At 38.8% G+C, this 19,502-nt stretch overlaps 1 protein-coding gene across 1 annotated transcript in view; it reads right to left on the reverse strand.

The window, feature by feature from the left end:
- Positions 1-334: 334 nt before the first annotated feature.
- The window catches only part of PRDM15 (PR/SET domain 15), a 42,221-nt gene continuing 23,053 nt past the window's right edge, over positions 335-19,502 (reverse strand). Inside the window, exons 13-24 of the mRNA XM_015822588.2 lie at positions 16,918-17,012; positions 14,786-14,917; positions 13,422-13,556; positions 12,411-12,574; positions 11,363-11,442; positions 10,449-10,568; positions 7,295-7,426; positions 6,178-6,261; positions 5,455-5,630; positions 4,477-4,557; positions 3,127-3,336; positions 335-2,068 (exon numbers count right to left, since the gene is read on the reverse strand). Coding sequence (XP_015678074.1) covers positions 1,589-2,068; positions 3,127-3,336; positions 4,477-4,557; positions 5,455-5,630; positions 6,178-6,261; positions 7,295-7,426; positions 10,449-10,568; positions 11,363-11,442; positions 12,411-12,574; positions 13,422-13,556; positions 14,786-14,917; positions 16,918-17,012 — 1,889 coding nt within the window. The 3' untranslated portion in view covers positions 335-1,588. The remainder of the gene's footprint in view (positions 2,069-3,126; positions 3,337-4,476; positions 4,558-5,454; positions 5,631-6,177; positions 6,262-7,294; positions 7,427-10,448; positions 10,569-11,362; positions 11,443-12,410; positions 12,575-13,421; positions 13,557-14,785; positions 14,918-16,917; positions 17,013-19,502) is intronic.

A 19,502-nucleotide genomic window follows, 5' to 3' on the forward strand; every position in this document is an offset into this window, starting at 1 on the left:
TACTGATCTCAGAAGGATGGAAGGCTGAATAAACTCTGAACCTATCAGGATCAAACTCCTGGCAGTGGGGAGAGCTAGTCTGCAATACTGCATTCTAACCACTGCGCCGCCATGGCATAATTCAAAATAATTCACGGGCATTAGAGAATCATAAGGAGCCATAACTGATTCTTATTTTTTATAATCCAAGCACTTAATTAATATACTAGGTTAGAAAATATTTTTTGTTAATAGCAAAATCCATTTGTTATCAGAAAAGAAAATCATTGGTTTAAGAAAATCATTGGTCAACTTATGGAGAATAGTTCAAATGTATGTCTGTCTAGAAAAAAGTGCTGTTCACAAATGCAAAGGAAAGGTTTATTTAATTTTTTCCCCGTCAACCACTGGGCTACTCTCCTTTATTTAATGAGCATACACAGACAATATAGACTGAACTTGGATTTAACAACGTCAAGCAGATACAGCATGTAAGGGTTCAGAAATGTTCCCTTTAGTTTGAGTGGATAATGTGAATTTTCTTCCATGTTTTGTTTAGGACAAATATTTTTCTTTAGCATTTGTTCAGTCTACCTCTTTGTGGTCAATATCACCTGCAATGGATATTACACTCTAATTTGTACCTGGGTAGTAAACTGCTATGCATTTTTGTTTCCAGAAGCAGGACTCTCCTATCAGTTGATACAAATGATACAAGTGGATATATGATGTCAGTTTGGAAAGGGTCCCTCAATTTGCAAATATCTGCCAGGAACACAGAATGAACTGCAAAGGGTATTATGGAAAAACGACCATTCACCCACCTGGACCCAAATATTTATGACATGATAGAACAGACAAATTGGTGAATTGATGACCAACTGGCAAATCAATTTCAATGGGAAGAACTGCTTTCCATCTATTAGATAAGCATTATACTTAATTAGCAAGCAGTTTTGTAAATATATTACCTCATTACGGATTTAGATCAGAACAAGCTGGATTCAGGTTTTAATTTTACTAGGTAAGAGACCATACTTTAACATTAGACTATCTAATTCCAGGTAACGCCCCATGTTGTCTTATGTGTAGAGTGGTTTCTCCATCACTATAATGGAAATGATACATGAAACGAAGCACATATCACATCACAGACTATCCCCACCCTACTTCCACCCACTTTGTTCCATTAGATACAATGGATTGGTCTACGGAAGCAAAAGCAAAACTTTAAAAAAAAATTTTTTTTTTGCTCAGTTAGGCTCTTGCACCCCACCGTCAGGCAGGCATATCCTAGCTTTACATTAAATTGTTCTTCCTCTGCTGCTTTAAAAACAGTCTCAACTCTCCTGAAACCTACCTCGTACCTACTGTATTTCCTGCAGCTGATTAACAGTACCCATAATTTGCTAAAGTAGCAATGAGTGTGAAGAGTGTGAAATTCTCAAGGGCTTGGCATTTCCAGTTGCTGGGTTAAGATCAGCATACATCTCACACCGTAAGCCTTTTATTCCCCATATGTTTGGTTTCCAGCAATTGATTTAGGTTTGGTGTCCCATGGGCTTCTGCAAACCCATTCAGAGGTTGGTTGTCTTCTTTCAAGTAGAAGTTAGTAGCTGTACATTTGCTGCTGCTGTTCAGGTTGAACCTGTTGTTGCCCGGTCTGTGGTTGGGATGGCTGGGCCTGAGTCTGCAAGACATCAGTTTGAGGCACTGCCCTCCATGTTAAGGGATGCTGTTCTGCTATTTGGCTCCCTAATGGGGCAATGGAGTTCACCAGAGTTGTTAGGTTTATAAAATGAGCTACTGATGGAGGGTTGGTTGCCTCAGGCTGTGACTGTATCTGGATATCATTTTGGCGGTTGCCATGCAACATGGCAGAACCAGTAACTGTATCGAATGTCACTGTGAGAATAGAATTGTCTAGCTGCAATTGGCGTTCAGGCGTGGCAAGGTGACCTACAGCCACAGGTTGTAGATTTGTAAATTGGGTTCCAGCAGTCGTAGTGATCGGAGTAACACTAATATTGGTCAAACCAACAGAACTAGAAGGAGCTGACACATTCGGGTCTCCAAGGGCCACCACCACCTGAAAATAAAGGGATGAAAATTAGCACTGTTAGGGCTGAAATTATCAATGTGATTATTAGAATTGGAAATATAAGTCATACATATGATAGAACGGAACAATTTAATCCAATGCTCAAGCAAAAAATTGGACAAATGTGATTATCACTACATTAAGGGCTAAAAGCATTGCTGAGTACTCAATATGCTTCATGCTAATAAGATGTTTTTGGTCCAGGAATGGCCTCCAGACAATGACAATGACAAAGTGTTTAGTAAGTTGTGTGAACTTACCTAATTGTGGTTCTATCTATCTATCTATCTATCTATCTATCTATCTATCTATCTATCTATCTATCTATCTATCTATCTATCTACCTACCTACCTACCTACCTACCTACCTACCTACCTACCTACCTATCCATCCATCCATCCATTCATCCATCTACACACATATATATATATATAATTTGTCTGTAAAGAACAATGAAAATTGCTCACAGCAAGACTCTAGCTCTCCTCCCCAAACATCATGATGGAAGTAATGCCTCATACTATGGTTAAGCATCATTAACTTTTTCAGTGCAGACACAATGGAAACAGAGAAATAAGCCCCTTATTCCACTGGGATGGAATAAGATTTCAAACAAGTCTGGACAAAAAAAATCATTCTGTTTTGATTCAATTTGTTACATCAGGGGTCCCCAACCCCCGGTACAGTACCGGGCCGCAGCATGCCAGCAACTGGTTCACACAAACAAGGAAAGCCTCATCCACAGGATACAGGCAGCACACAAAACCACGTCCTCTCCGGTCCATGGGAAATCCTCTCTCCAGCAGACTGCAAGCTTTTTTTTCTTCCCAAAAGATGTATTATTTGCTCTGACTGGAGTGAATTTATTCACTGTGGGGGCTTATACATCACACAATCCTAATTTTTAATAATTTCCCCTTCCTTTCTTTTACTTGCAACAAGCACATTTTACAAATCCATTCATAAATTCTTAAACATCATTGTGCAAATGCCATGCATTAAAATATTTGAAGTCTCGTATTTTTTAGTTGCAAGTGGGACTCACCTGCTGAAGGCTTTGCACTGCTGAATTAGTTTCATCCCCTACATTTCCTGTAAATTCCACTTCTTTTTCTGTATATTCAGTGAAGGCAGAATCTTCTGGAAGTTGTGTTTCCTCTTCTTCGTCAGGTTTGTGCTTCTGTTTATGACCTCGTTTATGAGCCTTTGTATGCTTCCCTTCTTGTAATTCACTTTGTTCCAGAGCTAGATCTGGCTATAGGAAGACATTTTAATGAAATTCAATATCACCTTTCTCATTCACAGTACTTTATTTCAATAACTGAACTTTATAATAAGCTCTAATTTGAAATGGGAAGATTAGAAAATTGTAAGTAACCTCGATTCTACTTGTTTAGGATCCAACCAAGACATTGCCCATACTAAAATAGCACAAAAGCTACTAAAATTGTATTCTGGGCTAACTACCCCTGCTATAAATTATCATAGTGTTCAGCTATCTTACCTATGTTTGAGATTGAATAGAAATAGCTATTAAACATAATTGCAGAACTTTAATAGAAAGAGAGCCAATATAATAGCTAAAGAGATTGATTAGGATCCAGGATCAAGTCCATCCTGAATCACAGTCACAGAGCCTCACTGGGTGACTTTGGGCTGGTCAGTTTCTCCAGCCCAACCTACCTTCCAGGGTGGTGGTGGTTGTGGGGAAAATTTGGAGGGAGTGTTATGACTCCTGAAGGGAAGGCGGGATATAAATCTAAGAAATAAATAAAAATATCACAAATGACACCTCTTGCATTTCCTACCCTTCTGCCCCCATTGTTTAGATTTTTTGGTTTAAATTGGCATTTGTTGTAGCTGCTAACCAAGGGAAATATTTAATGCATATGATAAAACATACTCTAATCCATGAAATAACAGAACGCTGTTGATTTTTAAAGTGTAAGAGATTTGTGGTTTTCCTATGACTGAACTCCGTATGTATCTCATCAAAGAAGTGTCTAAGACGTCTCTCATCTAAAACTGGAAACGTATGAGTGTTTACATCTCTAGGAATTCCAGATTCATTATCCTTAATTTAAACACATATGATAGTTCATATACTGCATCAATATAGAGGAATTCTTATTCAACAAATGGTAAAATGTATGACACCAAATGTATGCCTAGTATAAAAGCAATAAATTTTGTTTTTGCTACTGAATTTGCAAAATCTCTTATCTATAGGATAAAAATCTGTATTCTGAAAAGATTTCCTGATTAAGCTCCTGAGAACCCCCAAGCATGCATGCTTGGATAATTCTTTTTGCAAGCTACGGGCTTTCTTTTATTTATACAATACGAAAACATGAGATTGAATACAGCATCTTATCTGACTACATGTGAACTTTACCTGCACAATTCCTATAGATGAAGCATCAACAGTTGTGGTCTCTGACAGCTGCTCCAAGTCATCAATCCTAACTGAAAGAACCTGAAAATAAAACATAACCAAAGCAACATTATTTTGCAGTTATGTAGAAAGAATAGTCACTCAGTAGGAAAGAATGCTGTGAAGACACAGGAAAGATAGAAAAAAAAAGACCAAGTCTGTTCTTCAACTGAAACCAATTGCCATGATTTCTTTGTTCTAACATTAATGGCCATTCCATTATTCTGTAGCAAAAAGAGAGAGGGAAGCATCTTTCCACTGATTAATACAGCGACTTTTTGAGGTCCTTTCCTCTCATAATTGTTTTCATCCAAGCTGGCTATAGAACTACAAGCAGATGCAAAATGTTGTATCTTTTGGTCCTGGGGCTTATGGATGAAGGCTGTGTAAATGCAAAATAAAAAAACTGTTCTAAGTTGGTTCTTTTCATATGTATGCCTTAAATATTTTGAACATCCACTGAAGTATGTCGTTCTTTCTCTTCTTTTTAAAAAGTGACCCAACACAAAATTTAAAATATAAGAATATTTAGACAGTCTCAAATAGTATATCAGGAAAAGATAACTTTCTTTTTTAAGTTAACTTGCTAATGTTAGGAATTAGTACTTTCTATTTCTCCCAAATTAAAAACCATAATCCATGTGGTCTTTAACACTGCACTTTGTATTAATCTTATCAAGAGAAGCATCTTAATAAGCACCACAGGAAAATAAGAGAGTTATTGCCAACTGTGGCAACTTTACGACTTGTGGACTTGTGGTCTTCCTGCTGGCTGAGGAATTCTGGGAGTTGAAGTCTACAAGTCGTAAAGTTGCCAAGGTTGAAGAGCTCTTGAGTTCTTGGATTGCTATTAGTGCTCAGAACAAGAATCTATATTTCTTATCTGCTTCAGAGGAAGTCAACAAAAATTCTTACTTATTAATCTGCTACTATACTCACCTCTGGGTGTTTTCTTCTCATGTGACGACTCATTGAAGCTCTGGTAGATACTTTTGTCCCACAGAGTTGACAATTCTGAGCTTCTACTTTGTCATGAGTCAGCTGGATATGCTTTTGAAGCATGTAATCTGTGACATACTTTTTATCACACACTGAGCATGTCCACTGCTTCCCCACTAGTAGTAAAACAAAACGTTTTGTATTAATATGTAATCACACCTTAATAATAAATTTCTGAGGACTTCAATAAATACTGAATTTCTGAGGACTTCTTAAAGAGTTGATGGTAAAAAAATGGAACAGGGAACCTCTGGGCCCCATAAACTATTCTGAATTATAAATTATAAATCCTAGCAGCTTCAGCTTAGAATGGCGCTGATTAGTGATGTTGGGAATATTAATTTAATACCATCTGGAAGACGGTGGGTTCTCCATTCTTGGAGTAGAACAGCTTCCTCAACTTGGTATTTGCCTGATATTTGGGGACTAAACTTGCAGGAATCCTAGACAGAATAATCAATAGCAAAGCTGAATATTGCAGTACAATACTTTTCAGAAGCATCAGTTCAGGGAAGAAGGAATGTAGGCAGCATAAAAAATACATTACAATAATGCATGAAGCAGGCATTTATTAACTGATTAATATGGAATCAAAAAAGGCAGAACAATGTAAGAGATGAGGAAGGCTTATTTTTATTTTAGGATTAATATTCTAGCATTTACCTGTGTGAATTAGTTTATGGGTTTCCATTGTGTTCCTCTCACTAAAGGTCTTTCCGCAGAGCTCACACATGAAATCTTTGATCCCTGCTAATTAGAAACCATAATAAGTACCAAAACAATGGTTTCTTATAGAGCTGTATATCAAATATTAAATTGTATGTAACAATGATATGCCTTTCCTTAGTACTAAAAGAATTCAATAGGAAGAAGAGTTCTGGGACACAGTGCTGGCAAAAAAAATTGTTCGGGACCCGGGATAAACTGCTCTCAATACCATACTAATGACAGCCTGCTTTTGCTCTTTCATTAGTTTCATGAGGAACAAGTCTCAGGATTGAAGTGGCAATGCTGAATTTAGCATGATTAAACACAATAAACCCAAACTTCAACTTTGTAGTTTCTGCAAATAAGCAGTTTGTCTTTTGGCCTGGATCTCCAAAGAAAGGATGGACAATGTTTTGTTGGCAGGGGAGCCAATCTGGGGACTGGGGAGGATTCTCTTACATGTTTCAAACATCCAAATATCCTTCAGCCTTTTATCCTCAGTTCTTCCATCTATGTTAGCAATCCTTTTTATTTCTTTCAATCTGTTCTCTGGAGTTTAGCAAATATGCTAGAATGTATTGTTTTAAACTGATCTTTATTATTGTTTTACCAGAAAGGTAAAATATGTCAGGTAAAATTATATTTGGTTAAAGAATGCTAACCATAATCTTTACGCCATGTTTGTGTGTGTGTGTGTGTGTGTGTGTGTTTATAGCCATGTAGAAAATACAACAGCTTAAACTCTTTGGGCATTTCCTAGGAATAACCAGGGCTTTTTTTCTCATAGAACACCCAGAACGGAGTTCCGGCACCTTTTTTGGGATGGAACCTTGTAGGGTAGGCAAGGCGGGTTGTATGACATGTGTGTTAGTTCCGGCACCTTTTTTTTTTTTTTTTTTTTAGAAAAAAAGCACTGGGAATAACTGTCTGTGTATACAATTGTACTGTTTACTCCTGAAGTATAATTGCCATAAAAATGAACTGACATCATTTTAATTTAAAGCCCAACAACTTCCAGGCAATTTGACTCACTCTCTGCAGGGTCCATCAAGCTCCTATCAATGGGGCTCACCTGTGTGCCGTTTATAATGTTTAAGCATGTTGACTTTCTGTGCAAATTTCCGATGGCACTCCATACATTCATACTCCTTTATTCCTTTATGAAGCTTCATGTGATGTCGCAATGCATGCTTTGTTTTCATGCCTGCAAGGAATAAACTCCATGCTAAAACATGGCAGGCAAGCCATTTTAAGCGTATTTGGTTATATTTTATTTATTGTTACATTTATATCTTGCCTTCCTCGAAAAGCTCAGGGCAGCCTACATAGCACCCTCTCCTCCTGTTTTTTCCCAGTACAATCCTGGGAAGTAGGTTAGATTAAGAATATGTGACTGTCTTGAATTAATCTACTGAGACTCTACAGTTGAGGATGGGTTTGACCCTAGGCTCCCCTGGTCTAACATCTTAATCCCTATACCAGTGATGGCGAACCTTTTATACACCTCCTGCCCAAAAACCGCTCCGCCCCTGTCCCGCCCACTCTGCTCTGCCCCCTGCCCTGCCTACTCCGCCCCACCTCCTGCCTTACCCACTCTGCCCCATCTAGCCCCTGCCCCCCCACAGAGCCACCTACCACCTCCATGGTCCGCCGCGGCAGATCGCCCAGGCGGCCCTGCAGCACCATGGCGGCCACGCAGATGATGCTGCGGGGTGTGGGGGCGGGGTCTTGTACCTGCTGCCCAGCTGCCATGTCCTTGGCTGCACTGCTCCGCACAGGCCACGACCAGGGGCGACTCTCCCCTGGGGGGGCGCTGGTGAGGAGGGGGCCGTGGGGGGAAGCGGGGCTGGGGCGTGCCCACAGAGAGAGCTCTGAGTGCCGCCTCTGGCACGCGTGCCATAGGTTCGCCACCACTGCCCTATACCATACTGGCTCTCTTCATTCAAAAACATGCAAGAGAAACAGCAGTTAGACTTATCTCTATCCTTCGGCCACCTGGTTTTAAATCTATTTCCTCTTCTAAATGGGATGGGACTGCTGGGCCCATCTTCTGAAGACCAGAAAGGTACTCCACAATATATGTAATTGCCGTTCTCATTCATTGGAGATGGAGCTGACAGGAAAGAGACCTACAGAGCAGTATTCACGGGATACATGTAAATTATAGCACTCTGTGATCCAATGTAGCCAACATCTGTGTCTGAAGACACAAACTAATCTATTTTATAATGTTTTACAAAAGTGTGTTTAACCCAGAGTCACTCTATAACAGTAGTCTGCCAATAAGGCTCCTGATGCAATTGCCCTTCTACAGAAAATGCTATGAAACAGGGGATGTGGCATTTTGCTGGCTGTCATAATACATTTTCTAACCTATCTGTAAATTGTTGAATGAGAACTTCAACTCTCCTGAGTTCCTGTTTGTAGAGATATGCATATATCCCTCTGAGCATCCCTAAACTTTTCCAGTGTCAAAAGATTAAATCAGGACTTTCAGAGAACTGATTTCTAGGAAAGAATGTTTGGGATGTCCCCCTTAGGGACTTCTGTTGTTAATGCCACAAATTTCTTGCCTTTTGTAGCACCATTCAAAGGTGTACCAAATGACTGGTTACTCAAGATGGTCTTGACTGCTGAAACTGTAAGATCCATATAAACCCATTATACAATATGTAAGTATGACAAATGCTTTTATGTCTCTTCAACATATGACTCCAAGTGGCTTACAGTATAGCATAACACACAATACACATAATACAGTACAAACAGATTTTTTTAAAAAAAATCCCAGTTGTCAGATTTGCTAAGAAAAATAGGAGGAGTAAATATTACTGTATTGGCGTGAATTCAAAATAAGTATAATTATGCTGCCTCAAGCAATTTAATTTATGTGGCACCATGGTGAGCACTGAAAAAAGTGAGAACTGAGCCAGAGTCATCCTTTTGCCCAGAGTGACAAAATCATAACAATCCCCTCTTGCCGGGCTAAGAAGAGCTCACTGTCATGGCCAAGGTGAGAGGGACATTGCTGTTTTGTTGAAGTTTCATGAAAACCAGATGGACAACCCATTCTGTGACAGATGCTGCTGATTTAGCCAATCTGGAGATGTGATAAGTAATGCCTTTTGTATATTTCACTGAAATGGACACCGAAGGCCCTTCAACCGGATTCGTCCTAACTATTCATCCTAACAATCTGCCTCCAGAAGCTGTGAATGCTCCAACACTGGAAGTTTTTAAGAAGAGACTGGACAGCCATTTGTCTGAAATGGCATAGGGTTTCCTGCCTGAGCAGGGGGTTGGACTAGATGACTTCCAAGGTCCCTTCCAACTTTATTATTATTATTATTTCAATGATTCTAGTTGTAATTTTGCCATTTTACACCAGTTGGCGGTACCTTTTCACCTGGCCAAAGTCCAATTTTAGGATTAGTGGTACTGCTCTTCAGTCTAGTTGGATGACAAGCAATGCTGACTCATAATGGGGCTATGTTCCATGCCCAGTCCTGTTTTGTAAGTGAGCTGCCCACCCTGTTAAGACTGGCATTTATGGCCATCTTCTATTCTTCAACTGTTCTCCTGAGTGGCATTCTTGTGCCAGACTGACTGGGACTAACCATCAGCATAGGATTTAAATTACTTTATTTGGCATCATTACACACAAGTGGGTTCTGCTAAGGATCTGATCCTGAAACCGGAGAGGGAGCCATCTGCAGTCTGCAGTAGAGACAGGTCAATGGGAACATATCCAAAACTATAATAATTATGGCCTGAAAATTTGCCAGCTTCATAAGGGACAATCTTCTGAATACTACGATTCCCTTCCTATTTTGAGAGTTTGTTCCTGGAACAGGAATAGCTTCCTTTCTTGTATGTCTATAATGACATTAATTGTTATGATTAATAGCTGGCATATACCTAATGTCAGCTTTCTAAAGTGGCCATCTAACTCTGCCTAATGTTAAGACCAAATCTGTGGCTGAGATTCCATTAAGAGAAGACCAAAACCAAGAATGCATTAACATCAGCAGCCATAATATCTTACTCCATTTCAGAAGCAATAAGACACCACCTATCCCAACAGAAATGAAACGGGATATCACACTATAAGATCACATTTTCATATAAAATTAAATGCTCAATTTTGGCATTTTGTGAGGAATGTAATTTAATTTAAATAGTCATGGAAATTCATATTCTCATGCCTCACAGATAAGATACTATACCTTTACCACATTCTGCACATAGATATTCTCGGATGTTATCATGGACTCTCATGTGTTCTTTTAACATGTCCTTCCTTGCAAATGATTTGCCACATTGTTCACAGGCATGACTTTTCACCCCTTCACAAAAAACATATTTTTAATTTTTTTTTAATAATAAAAAGAAAGCAAACAAAAATATCCCCTTAAATTAAAACAAGGCAAAATCCTTCCTATTCTCAAAAAAAAAAAAAGATTGAAAAAAATTATGTGAAATAAGGCAGAGGCAAATACACGGAAATCTAAGTGTTCTTTATTAGCTATAGAACTGAACAGAAGAAAGAATTTTAAGGTGTGGCAGGATACAAGTGAAAGTAAAAGAATACTTGTTATGAGAAGGGGAGGAAGAGGGAGAGATTAAAAAATACAGTAGCAAAATGACTAAAGCAAATAATAAGATATTTTAAAATGTTGAATATACTATGTTGGAGGACAGAAAAGTGATCACAACAGGTTTCTATTCTGGATGGAATCCAGATGGTATATCCAACTAAAATAGGAGTCAATTCTTCTCAGTTGTCCAACTACAGCAGTTTTTTCTCTGGACTGTTGTAACACGCATACACACACACACACAATCCACCTTGCAAGGATGACTTGGACAAAACAAAAGCAACCAATGTGAACAAATGTTACCAATTTAAAACATAACATTCAGCAAAAGGTGAATTGCCTCTCTGTTATAATTTCCATGAGCTTTGTCTAATGTATAAGAATCCTTCTTAATCCATACCAGCAAAATGTAGGCATTTGGAAGAGTTTCAATTAGAAAATAAATTAATACTCATTGGCTTTTCTCAACTACAGGATTTATTTACAGAATTAAGATGAGCAAAATCTTTCTTACTCAGAAAAAAGAAATAGGATGAGTTTACCTGTATGAATAAGTTTATGTCGTTCTAAATTTCCTATGCTGTTAAAAATCCTTCCACAGATTTCACATGGATGAATATATCTAAAATGGGAAATAAGGATCAACTTGTAAGATTATTTTTTTAGGATAATCTGAATCCCTATAGTCTCAGAAATGAATTTTTATTTGAAAATAAATATTGGAAAGAGCTTATTATAACTATACCACGGCACTTGGATTTGTGCAAATATGTACATTTCAGTAAATTTCTCCATCTAGCTTAGCCTTCCTTAGCACAGTATTTATAGGAAGCTCAATTCCTATATTTTCCACCACATGACCTTTGGGAGTTGTAGTCCCACTATATCTAGCAAGATGTTGAAGTGAAAAGGGCTCACTTGGCACTCTGAAAAATATAGTTTCTCCTTAAAAGCGTCTGCTGTTGTTTCTCATTCTTTTCTCCTTCCCTGTACATAGAGATGTTTCCTGAGGCCATTTCTGAGACACACTCTAGTCACAATGTCTTAATACAATCAAATGAAGAAGCATTTTCAATTTTATTTTGCTGCTACTGTTATGACCATTTTTTAATGCCTTCTAGACAGTGTTGATTTTAAATTAGTCCCTGCAGTTTTCTTGGCAAGTTTTCAGAAGTGGTTTGCCATAGCCTGTTTTCTAGGGCTGAGAGAGAGTGACTGGCCCAAAGGCATCCCGTTGGCTTCCTGCTTAAGGATGGACCCACAATCTCCTGGTTTCTGGTCTGCTGCCTTAACCACTATACCAAACTGGCTCTCATGTTGATTATATTACCTTTTAAACAATATCCTCTTCTATAACAAGGAAACTGGTTGCTACCAGGGCAGCACATGTGCAAAATTCCTTTCCAAAGATAAATAAATAATTTTAAGTAAAAATAAAACCAGGCCAGTTTTACAGTCCATCATTCCCCTCACTTTACCTTGCTAAAGTTTCACTCTCAAGTTTGTGAAACTGCTTGCATGCAACATTTACCTAGGCATAACTGTTCAGAGTGCACTTAATTTAGCTCTATTAGATATTTTGTGGCTTACTTTTGCACATTGGGGTCTGGTAGGTTCTCCCGATGTATGACCATATGAGCATGGTAAGTTGCCTTCAAAGCAAAGCGTCTGTTGCAGATGCTACAACCATAACCTTTCTCTTTGTGAACTTCCATGATGTGTTTCAAGTACTCTTTACCTCGGCCAAATGTTAACTGAAAAATGAAACAGCAGTGAATGCACAACCCTGAAGGAGATGTGTATCATTACCGGCTATGGATATTAATTACCATGACAAAAAAACACTCTCATGTCTAACTTGTTTAGTTTGTTTTTTATGTTGTTGCAAAAATTCTCCCACAAAAATGCATATTAAAAATATATCAGAATTTATCAAGTGTGGAATATATTCATAAGTAGCCCTCACTTAATAAGCATTCATTTGGTGACCATTCAAAGTTATGATGGCCCTGGACAAACGGTAGTCACGACCAGTCCTCAAAGTTATAGGTCTGTCGCAGTGACAATACAATCATGTGATATTTTGTCTAACAACCACTTGCTTAGCGACAGAAATTCTGATCCCAATTAGGGACATTAAAGAGTGAATTGCTGTTGATTTGTGAATGCATTTTTAGTAACATAGTAGACATTTAGTTAAAACTATTCACAATCTACTTATGTTTGAGAAACAATTTAGAGTTCTACTGGAGAACTTATGATCTACACTAAGGGTGTTTACTGGCCAAATCTGTTGACCTGCCACCAGATATAAAGATTCCAATAATGTTTTAATTCAATAATGACAATGCATGCATAAAGATTTCCTGTTTACGGTACATCTTTTTATTTCAATAGTAGCAAAATGTATCCTTTTTGCATGCAAAGTCCTATCATTATTGAAAAGCAAAAGCTTGCATATGCAAGAAATTTATCTGTTCAATAAAATTTAGAGATCCCTCAGGATCAGGAAATATGTTGGAGTATTTTTTCACTATCTTCAACATTTTCATGGCACTTTCAATCAATCCCACACCAAAGTATTGAAAGGAGTAAAACTACCTGGCACCTTTTGCAGCTATACTTGTGGGGCTCAGAATCCACACTTCCATCCGAGTTGTCATCATTTTCTTCTGAAGAGATTCCAATTTTTCCAATAAATTCTTCTCTCTGGTGGTCATCCATTATTGCTATGTCCTGTATAGAGGATGGTTCAAATGAAATATCTTATTCAACCCAAAAGGAAGCTGATGCTACTGTAATTACACTCTGTAATGTTTTCATAAAACCTTTGAAAAAAAACAGCCTACATATGTTTTGTTTTGTTGCCTCATATATTTTTCTCCTGTTGTTAAGCTTCTCTCTGATGTTAAATGTATAGTTATCCTAGAGAAAGCAGATTATCTAGACCTGGATGACCTGTCTCAGGACCTGGATGGGATAATCCTTAGATTCCTTGTTGACTTTTGTACTGATTTGACCATTGAATATTTTTTGGACCATCTGCAAGGGTTGGGAGTTGAAGCTATTTTCTTGAGTGGGAGTTTCCAATCTGTGTTGGTGGAAGAGTAAACGTTCGCCCAGCAGTTCCTGACTTGTGGGATGCTACAGGATCAGTCTTATCTCCCCTGCTTTTCAACATAAATTGGATAGATACATAGATAAATAAATAAACATCTGTATCAAGCTGCTGGGACGTGCCAGGTAATCTTTTGGAGTGCGGTATCATCAATATGTTGATGATACTTAGCTGTACATCCTCACCCTGGGCCATGGGGGAGATCATGTTCTCTCTTTCCTGGTGCTTGGAGGCTGTCAGGGTCTGGATGGGAGAGAATAGACTGAAGTTGAACCCTGGCAAGTTAAAATTGTTGCTGATACATCAGCATCCTAGTCTCCAGCTGGACTAAGTAACGTGCTCTATTTGGTTTGAGATGGTTCAAACTGCAGTAGTCCACATGCTTTCGTATTAGGAACACAGAACACCAATTTTGCAGCTTCTACATTGGTTGCCCACTGAAGGTGCTGATTTTGACCTATAAAGCCCTTCCTGGTTTGGCGTCTTCAGGATGGCCTTCTCCAGCCCACTTCAACCCAACCAATTAGATCTAGCAGGGAAAATCTACTGCAAGTCTCACACTTTCAGTAGGATTGGAGGCTAAAGCAAAGAGACAGTTTTCCTGTTGCAGCTTTCCTTTGGAGGTCAGATTGCCTTCCTGTTGGTTGGTTTTTATAAGCTTCTAAAAACAATTTTTGGGAGGAACTTTCTCCCAATTTGCAATTTCATCTGTGGTTAAACAATTCAGGCAATGGTCCTTCAAGCATTCTCACTTTCAGTGTTTTCTCAGTTCTTCTGAGTAACTTCTTCCTACTCCTGCTGAGCTTCAGCCTGGCATAAAACTATCACACACACCTAAATATTGTACCTTAAAATGAACATGAATATGATCTCTCAGAACATCGACTCTGAAAAATTTACGGCCACAAATCTCACATGTATATTTCTTATCTCCATGGGTCAAAAGGTGCTTATTCATATTACTCCTGCACGAAAAAATCTGGAGATAAAAAAATATTGATAAAAATTACTCACATCTTCCCAAATTATTTCAATGATTTCATTTATAAATTGTTACCCAAAATTCAGCAGAATTGATTTAATAAAATCTATCTCCTTATTTATCTTAAATACAATACAATACAATACAATACAATACAATACAATACAATATAAATACCAATAAATAAAAACATACAGTAGTGCAGTGTTTCTCAACCTTGACAATTTTAAGGCATGTGGACTTCAACTCCCAGAATTCCACAGCCAGCAATGCTGGCTGTGGAATTCTGGGAGTTGAAGTCCACATGCCTTAAAATTGTCAAGGTTGAGAAACACTGCAAGTAGTGGGTTTTTGTCAAAACAACCTTATGATGTGACATTGGTATTATAAACACTACACCTACTAGCAATCAGGTCACTATACTTCAGGACCACCTGTAGTTTCTGGATAGTCTTTATAGGTGAGATAATGGAAGTTTGACTCCTTGGGTGTTCTGCTGTGAGGTACCACAAAGCTTGGTCCTTTCCCTGCAATTATTTAATATTACATGCAGGAACTGACAGCCAGGAGCAAAGAATGAACAGATGCTACTTTGGTGTTCGTCACCATCCTGGGCTAAGAGGAGGGGTAACTAATCCTTGATGCTCAGAAACTGTTGGGATCTGATGGAGAAACAGACCTAAGATTAATCCTAGGAAGATGGGAGTGGCTTTGGAAACAATGCTGAAGATAATCTAAATGTATACCTTAAATTTGGAAGAGGTAGAACTCCCTCAGATGGAGATAGTTTGCAATCAGGGAGTTCTTGGATTCATTAGCTCAGACTAAAATACTAGGTGGAGTCTAAGGCCAACAGGTTTTTGCATAACTATATCTGGTGTACCAGTTATGACCAATCCTGGATCTAAAGGTTTTGCTTATGGAAAGTTGTCACCTCATGCTTGGTTTTCTGCAACTTGCTTTATTAGTTAAAAGTTATTTCAGCAGGTGGCAGCCCAGGAATTAAAGTGAACTGAGGTTTGCCTATGTGACACCTCAACTATAGGAACAGCATGGTTGCCAATTGACTTCTGTGTGTACAATTCAATATTTTAGTTTTAACCTTTAAAAGCCTATACGGCTCAGCGCCTGGGTGATTCACAAACTACTTCTCTGAACAGAATCTGCCTGTCCAATAAGATGAAGTAGAGAAAACACTTTAAAGGTCTTCTTGATAATGGCACCACTTCTTTGGAATAATTTTTAAGTTTCTGAAGAACTCTGAAAGTCCTTCTCTTCAGTAGGGCATTTGGAAAAGAGACAAGAATGTTGATCTCTTCCCCAAAGTCTGTTCTATCACTTTGGCTATGACTCGCAAAGGCAAACAATGTGAGGGAGCCTACTCAGTATGAAATTGGCAATCAGACATTCCATATATTCCAGAATAGCTTTTCCCCATTGCCCTTGAAATGTTTTATACTTCGCCTCTAACAGCCACACAAACATTTTGGCTATGGATGATGGGAGATATTCTCCAAAACAACTGAACAACAAATAATTGTGGAAGCTGACCAAGGTAACCCAATTTGGTCTAGTTTTTTTTAAAATACCAGACTAGAAACCCTCAAGGCTGTGAGTTCTAGTTCCACCTTAGGCATGGAAACTGGCTTAGTGACTTTGGGTGAGCCGTTCTCTCTCAGCCCAACTCACCTCACAGGGCTGTTGATGTGGGGAAAATAGGAGGAAAGTGTACACATTCATCACTTTGAGTTATTTATAAAAATAATACAGGTGGGATAATAAACAATAACTAAGTAGCCCGAAATATGCACTAAATCCATGGCTTCATTGGTTATGCTGTTTAGCAGGATGTATCCAGTTGTCAAGTGGCTTTTAATGATCATAAATACTGAATCAGTGCAACAAAACTGTTGCACTCCCTTGCATGAACACAGCTCTAAAATCTACCCCACTCCCCCCCCACACACACCCTAATTATGGCCAATGGGAAATCCTACCTTTCCACACACTGGGCATCTGGAAGGCTCTTTCTTGTAGCGAACCATACTCTCTGCATTGTGCTCAAATTCCTCTCTTTTTACACGTCGCACTCCTTAAGGTAACAATTCCCGCCAAGAGAAGAATACAGAACCATGGTTTCTACTTTCCTCTTTAACAGTCTATGTATTACTAATATGATCCAAACAATAAAAGGCATAATAACAAAATAACACACTTTACATAAATGATTTAGTTTTAGCTGTTTGTCTGTGCACAGATTGGATTGAGAGATGACTGCTCAAATGTCATGGTTTAATTTTTGTCTGTCACGTACAATTCTGACTCTATTTATTGCAGTGCACTAGTTCCTGTAGAACAGGGGTAGTCAACCTTGGCTCTTTTATGACTCGTGGACTGGGAGTTGAAGTCCACGAGTCATAAAAGAGCCAAGGTTGACTACCCCTGCTGTAGAACTTCCTAGCTCAACAGAAGCTATTATCTTCCTGATTGCAACACACAAATTCCAGCAGCTTTGTCCAAAGAAGCCAATGGTAGGGGACACTGCAAACTGAAGTACTTCATTTGCTGGAGGAGTACCAATTGCCCACCCTGATTTGGATTGTCATTACTCTATATATTGGAACAATGAATTACTTACACAATTACTCATATACTGAAAAACACTCTTGGCTAAAGCAAGGATTACCCAGTTATTATAGAAACTAAAATAGTAATACACACTTAAATCATTCTGAAAATCTATTAACAGATTTTTTCTTTTTCTCTTTTGGTTATAACTTTCAGAATAAGTAGAAGATAGTAATCTAAGCTTTTACCCAGGGGAACAAACTGTACAGAACATGTTGTAAACAAGGGTTATGTTTGCATCAAATCCTTTTAAAGTGCAACTTTAATTGGTTTATTTCAAACACTGATTCCAGCAGAAAAGTAGCTCCCTTCTGAATTAGTTTCACAGTCATTTACTGTACTATTTTACAGCAATACAAAAAATGAGGTAGGGACTTTTCCAGGCTCTTGCAATGACTCAAGCATGGGAGAACAGGATGTGATTCCCCAAGACCCACCCAGAATGGTTACAGAAATATTTTTTGTGTAGCAAAAGCAAAGTGGTGCCATGTAATAAGCATTTTGCTTCTTTCTGTTAGCATTCAACAAATTACTGTACTCTGGCTTTAATGACAAAAAAAGAAAGAAGTTGTTTCCAGACATCAAAGATATCTTTTAGTTGCCTAAAGACTAATAATTTTAAATTATGAAATTATCATAGCACAAGCTTTTGTGAAGCTGATTAACTGGATTACAATTTAGTCCATAAAATCCTTGTTTTACTAAGATGGCTAGCTCTCTGGTAAGAGTTTCCAAATAGGTGAATCCTTGTGCGAAATCAAAAGACACTTTGACTACTGTGTCTTTCCGTCCTTAAGGATTTGTAAGAGAAAAAAAAAGAAATTATATATGTTTGCTGGGATGAAAACATTTGATTTCATCGTGCAAATGTTGCAACACACATGATAACATCAGCTATCCTGATACAAGTATGTAATCATGACATCTGTATGAGAATATGCACATTTTATATCAGCATCACTAGGTTTATTATAGATGCTGCTAGAAGAAGTAATGGGAACACATTATAGGTTACAAACAAAAGTAAGTTTGGGTGCTTCCAGCATAACAAAAATAAGAAGCAATTTCCAAAAAACTTTCAATCACAGGTAATAAATTATAACATCAAGAGAGATTTTGTGAAAAATCTTTAAGCTCAAACAACAAATCAGTAAGTTAGATCAGGGCTTTTCAACCTTTCCACCCATTGTACCACTTTTAGAATATGGCAATATCCGAGTACCACCAGTCGCCTAGCAAGGTGTCAAAAACTTGATGACCAAAAAAAAAAAAGGGAAAAAAGTGATAAAGTACAGGTAGTCCTCGACTTACAACAGTTCGCTTAGTGACTGTTCGAAGTTACAATGGCACTGAAAAAAGTGCCCCCCAAGCCACAGCCGAGCAAGACACCTGCCTGCCCGCCCGGCCGCGCTCTTCCTCCTCTCCGAGGTTTTCATTGTTGTGAGAATTTCTGTTGAGGATTGGCAGTGGGGGTGGGGTGGGGGGGTATTTGGTTTTTATTCCCCCCGTCTGCTGGGTGGTTGCAGAAGGTTTTGGTCACTTCACATGACCGTGGGACACTGTGACCGTCATAAATATGAATCAGTTGCCAAGCATCTGAATGTAAATCACAAGACCCTGGAGATGCCGCAACATTCTGGGCTTAGCAGAAGTGCCAGGATCAGCGCCGAGCTCCAGCTGGAGCCTGGCGCTGATCCTGGCGCTTCCACTGAGCCCTGGCAGCCCCGAAGAAGTGCTGATCCTGGCGCTTCCGCTGAGCCCTGACAGCCCTGCAGCTCCAGCCGTCTCTCGCTCAGGCTTGTGCGGTGCTGCCGCCGGTTCAGCTCATTCCCCTCTCCCACTACCACTTTTCTAGGATGGTCGCGTACCACTTGCCAGGTGCCAATGTACCACAGGTGGTACCCGTACCACTGGTTGAAAAGCCCTGAGTTAGATAACAACTTTAGAAAATAGC

The sequence above is a fragment of the Protobothrops mucrosquamatus genome, unplaced genomic scaffold, assembly GCF_001527695.2.
Source record: "Protobothrops mucrosquamatus isolate PMUCROS unplaced genomic scaffold, P.Mucros_1.0 scaffold1613, whole genome shotgun sequence".
Lineage (NCBI taxonomy): Eukaryota > Metazoa > Chordata > Lepidosauria > Squamata > Viperidae > Protobothrops > Protobothrops mucrosquamatus.